The sequence below is a fragment of the Prinia subflava genome, chromosome 4 (genome assembly GCF_021018805.1).
Source record: "Prinia subflava isolate CZ2003 ecotype Zambia chromosome 4, Cam_Psub_1.2, whole genome shotgun sequence".
Lineage (NCBI taxonomy): Eukaryota > Metazoa > Chordata > Aves > Passeriformes > Cisticolidae > Prinia > Prinia subflava.
The window spans coordinates 48,489,822-48,494,821 of NC_086250.1; the positions used below are offsets into that span (position 1 = coordinate 48,489,822).

At 39.4% G+C, this 5,000-nt stretch overlaps 1 protein-coding gene across 7 annotated transcripts in view; it reads left to right on the plus strand.

Moving 5' to 3' along the window:
* FOXP2 (forkhead box P2) overlaps positions 1 to 5,000 on the plus strand; it is a 411,548-nt gene that overhangs the window by 365,451 nt on the left and 41,097 nt on the right. For all 7 annotated transcript variants that reach the window (XM_063396701.1, XM_063396702.1, XM_063396700.1 and 4 more), the window contains 2 exons: positions 2,123 to 2,210; positions 4,643 to 4,726. In XM_063396701.1, coding sequence (XP_063252771.1) covers positions 2,123 to 2,210; positions 4,643 to 4,726 — 172 coding nt within the window. The remainder of the gene's footprint in view (positions 1 to 2,122; positions 2,211 to 4,642; positions 4,727 to 5,000) is intronic.

Genomic DNA, 5,000 nt, shown 5'->3' on the forward strand with positions numbered 1-5,000 from the left:
CACAGCAAAATTCTCAGTACAAGTATGGTTTAAAAAAAAATGTGTGTATCTCACCAGCCTGAAGATTACTGTGTTAACTCTCAAGAAACTTGCAACATACTCCCAAGTTACCATGTAATGATATTGAAATTACATTACACTGGACTTTCTTCTCCCACACTGCATACTGCTGTTACATTTAAAGTTCCTCAGGGCAAGGACTATGTCTGTATCTATTTTGTAAGGTGTTATGCAAACATATGGTGTTGTAATAACTAATAAATAATCATGAGTACGCAGTAGCCTCAAATTTGGGCTGGGAGATCTTCTATACCTTGCTTACTATTGCTTACTCTTGCGTTATCCACATGTACCTGTGAGCATTCACAGGTGGGCACATGTGCATGTGGAAGCACAGTGTACTGGTGTGTACTGGTCATAGTGGGAATAATGCAGAGGTAAAATCTATCTTCAGACCGTTTTCTGGCAATTTTGTACCCAATTAACTGCAAATATTAAACCATTACATCAACTGGCCATGCACTATCATGCCTGTGTAACTGAGAGAGTAAAATTCTTCAGAATCAAAATTTTGGAAAACAAGTGAATGGTATGTTCTGAGCTTAGAGAACTTACCTGTTTCTTAAACTGATTGTGCATTTTTGCATCAATGAGGGGATGAAGTCAGTTCCTTGAAAATAAATAAATTGTAGGGTTTATGACTCACATAAAGGAAATGTGTCCTTGGTGATACTTGAACTTAGCATAAACTACCAAGCAAGTTACGTGTCTATTCTTCAAGGATTCTATATTAAAAGAATGAACAAAACCTTTCACGATTACTTCTATCTCTTCCTCAGACATGCCTATTTCAGGAATAGCAGAACATTTTGCTCACCTGAAAACTCTATCATAGGGTCTTAAACCTGTGAAATCATGATTTGAAAGACACAAATGTTAGTAGAAATGATACAGTCACTCTGTTTTTCCACTATTTCTGACAAATACATTTTCCCCATAGAGTAACAGGCAAATGACTGCACAGTTCTTTGATTAATTCTGCTAGAAAAGAAAAAAGAGAAGATACATTTCCTCCATGGTGTAGATAACTTAGTTCTTGTAACTGAGAGACCATCTGTGACTGTAGTCCTTGTAAAGCTTACCCCTCATGCCTACAGTGGAAGTAGCCAGTAGATCTGCATTCAGAGGCAGAACTTCTTTGCTCCCATTTCTTCATCCTTATGTTTTCTTCTCTGTGGAGCAGAAAGCCCACTATTAAAACTCCAAAAGGGACTTCTTTGATCCTGGAAGAGAGAGAGAAGAAAATTAACACATTGTCCTTCAAAAAAGCATTATTAATTGATCTTTGTAAATTTATCCTCAATTGAAATGTTTGGGGGACAGCCGCTTGGGTGTGGACTGAACTTCAGTTTCAGGCAGCTGCTCACTGAGGTCCTCTTTCCCTGATGCAGTCTGTTTTTGTTTTGCTAAGCTCACGTGTGTGAGCCTGAACCTTTCCCAGGAGGCTTGTTGTGTTAATAAGGTGTATACCTAGTCCTTCCCCTCTGCCTTTACCTCACACACTTTTCCTCATACTAGGAGGGGGTAACCACTTCCATCATCCTCAGTCTACTTGTAGAAACTTCATGAAATTTGTCTGTTCCTGTACAGCTCTGTTTTTGAGGAGAGATGGTGGATGTTTGCATGTTGCATAATGATTAAAGAGCAGATAGAGAAATCTTAACAACGTCCACATGAATTCTCAGAAGTTCAAGCAGCCTGAAAGCAGTTATATCTTTTGGAGACTCATTTATAAGATGATTGTCTTCATCTGCATCAGCAACAGGGAGTGGAAATCAGTCATTCTAACAAATATTCATAACTGGTTACATCGGCCCTTAGATGGCATCTGTGGCCTGGGAGATAGAAACTGGGTATCTGACAGTCCTCACTGGGAAATCCTGTAGAACTAAATGAAATAATCAGTTTTGTTATTTTGTATTTTTTGTCTGTACTGCATGCTCTGACTAGGTTTTTCTGCACAACTCCCACTGGAAGTAAGGGAAGCCAAATGTGCAGGAGAGAAAAATGGACTCATAAAGATACCTTCCTCACCTTAATACTGTCTTACTTCCTTCTCTAGGCACCTTAACAATGAACATGCATTGGATGACAGAAGCACTGCTCAGTGTCGGGTGCAAATGCAAGTGGTTCAGCAGTTAGAAATACAGGTTTGTTATATGGATGCATTATCCTATTACTTATTTACTTTTACCCTGAACTAAATTGAAAACACTTGCCTTAGTGACTCTAGCTTAAAGACATATGTTTCTCACATTAAATTTGTTTATATTCATGAACAAGTGAGGGTTTTTTACTTAAGGATTTTTCACGTTATAAATTATGCAATAATTATCTAACATCAAGATTGTCTACAGTATTTTGCTTGAACTAAGACCCTAATACTATTCATCAAGAATGAAAAACGCAGTCCCTGGAGCAAAGACTGGATCCCAGCCATCTTCACTTTTTAAAATGCTGGGTCAGGACCCCTCTTCCTTCTTCTCCTTCTGACCCAGTGCTTGTCTGTGCTGTTCTGTGGGATAAAAGAGTAGCAGCGCATATCTCCACCCAAAATGACTCCCAGCCTGATAGGGGGCATTTTTCTGCAAGCAAGGAGGTGGAATGTCAGACCCACTCAGGGAGGTCCCCAGGGAGTGCCATGCCTCCGACCGCAGGCGTGCAGTGCCCTGTGCGTGCTCTAACCATTAGAGGTCACTGCATGTATGTGAATGCTCCCTTCTGCTTGTGCAGGGAGTGGTGAGCACCCCCGGGGTCTCCCAGAATTGGGACTACACTTGCCAGGCTGCTGAGGTTGGGCACAAGCCTCAGGGGTCACCACGCAGGAGCCTTGCACCATGCTGTCTCCTCCTGCCCACACGGCAGTCGGGGGGGCTTGTCTCAGCAGTCCCGTGCCCTCTTGGGACTGCTCAGAGGAGCTCAAAGGATGCAGCAAGGGACTGAGATTTTTGTGCCTGGTTCTTGCCATATGTAGATAGAGAAGGTTAACAACTCTCACCTTGCTCACCTTTTCAGAATACTGTTTCACAGCTCACTTTCACGTAGGAATACTTATTTTTCTTTCAGCCAAGGCTTTTTTGGGTCTTTTTTACTTTAATGCTGGAAATCTAAAATAATAAGAGGAGCATACAATAATGTAATTTGTTGTCACCTCCCTTAAAACAAATGATTTTTAAAGCTGGGTAAAGCTGCTATTTCTTTTATGTTATTTACACAATACTATTAGCTTGTTTGTTAGGTTAGTTAGGAATTTATGTCATGGCAAATACTATGTCACTAAAATGTCACACACATAGTATGAAGCTACACATAATATGAAGAAGAAACCTTCTTCCCACCCCTTGCCCCAAATGTTCTTTAATTTAAGATGCACTGATCAAATTAAATACCTGCAGTACTAAAGATAGTTCCATCTCTTAAAATTACTTACGAGCTCTTTTTCTTTGTGCAATGTCAGTCTACAGGTCTAAGACCAGGAACTCTTTGAAAAATGGTAGTATTAAACACCATGTTTAATTCTTACTGCAATTAATGTTGAAATCATGTTGTAGGTAGCCAGAACCAAATCACTCGACTAAAATTTTGAACATTGCTTCTTCTAAGCTAGTTTGTGGGGGAAAAAAAATCTTTTCATGTTGTAAAATACATTTTCTTCTTTTACAGTCTGCTTTTCTTATCAATAAGTTGCATATTTCAAGCACCTCCTCTCGTTTCATTTTTTTACTTTTAGTTTGGTATCTTGTTTGGATCTGAAACTACAAATATTTACATAATATATGATCAGAAAATGGTATCAGTTAGGCAAAAGTAGCAGTTTAAGTAAGATGATTTTTTTAAAGGCAGCGTAAGGGCTTCATAGGAGCTGTTTACCATTTACAAAGGCTAGGCTGTAATCTAACAGTTGAAGATTTGGCTTGCGCTGTGACCAATTATGCCATTTTTTGCTTTGTCTGACTGCTAGTGGAGTAGGGTCCATCAGTTGTAATGAGACCCAGTGCAGTGTCGATGCCGACTTGATGGCAGAGTTCAGTGTTTCACACTGCCTGGGCTCTGTCACTCTATTGAATTAGATTGATGATGGCAGATTGCAGGGGGCACTAACTGGACCTCAGTGGGAAAGGATGAAGTGTGTAGTCAATCCTGGCAGGCGCTGTGCTTTGAGGACCCTTCACCCCTTCACAGCTGTTGGCACTAGTCCATTGCTAACAGTGTCCACAGGACTTTAAAGATACACTATGGGCCTTCTAATTTATGGTCTTAGTAACTTGTTACTGTCGAGGCAACTGTGACCTCAATTCTCTTATTGACAAAAAGATGAAGTGCTATTTGTTTTCTCTGACCTTTTAACATATGAAAGGCTATAAAAGTTTTTGTTGGTTTTTTTTTTCCTTCCTTCTTTTCTTTCTTTCTTTCTCTCTATGCCCAAAGTTGCATTTCCTCTTAGATAAGTTTCTACTGACACAGACTTTTATATGCAGGAATCATTACACCAAGACAAGCTCAATGATAAGATGTATCACTGCAGTGAAATAGCTGTATCAGTCATTTCTAAAATGCTTCTGATCCCACTCTTTCTTAACAGCTTTCTAAAGAACGCGAACGTCTTCAAGCAATGATGACCCACTTGCACATGCGACCCTCGGAGCCCAAGCCATCTCCAAAACCTGTAAGTGCATATTGCTTTATAAACAGTAAATAGGTCTACAAATGTAGCAGGCTAAGAAAATGAACAATTTAGTGACAGTTGGAAAACAATGAGTGTGATGAAAAATATGGCAATAAAATGAAAGTAAAATGCAATATCTTGTCAAATTGTATGTTTCTTTAAAAGTAATGCTATCTTTTGCAAAATCTATCCAATCTACACCATAGGTGAGACTAAACAAAGTACACCTATAAGTGTCCAAATCATTGCCTTGAGTCTTAAACTAGTGAGAATA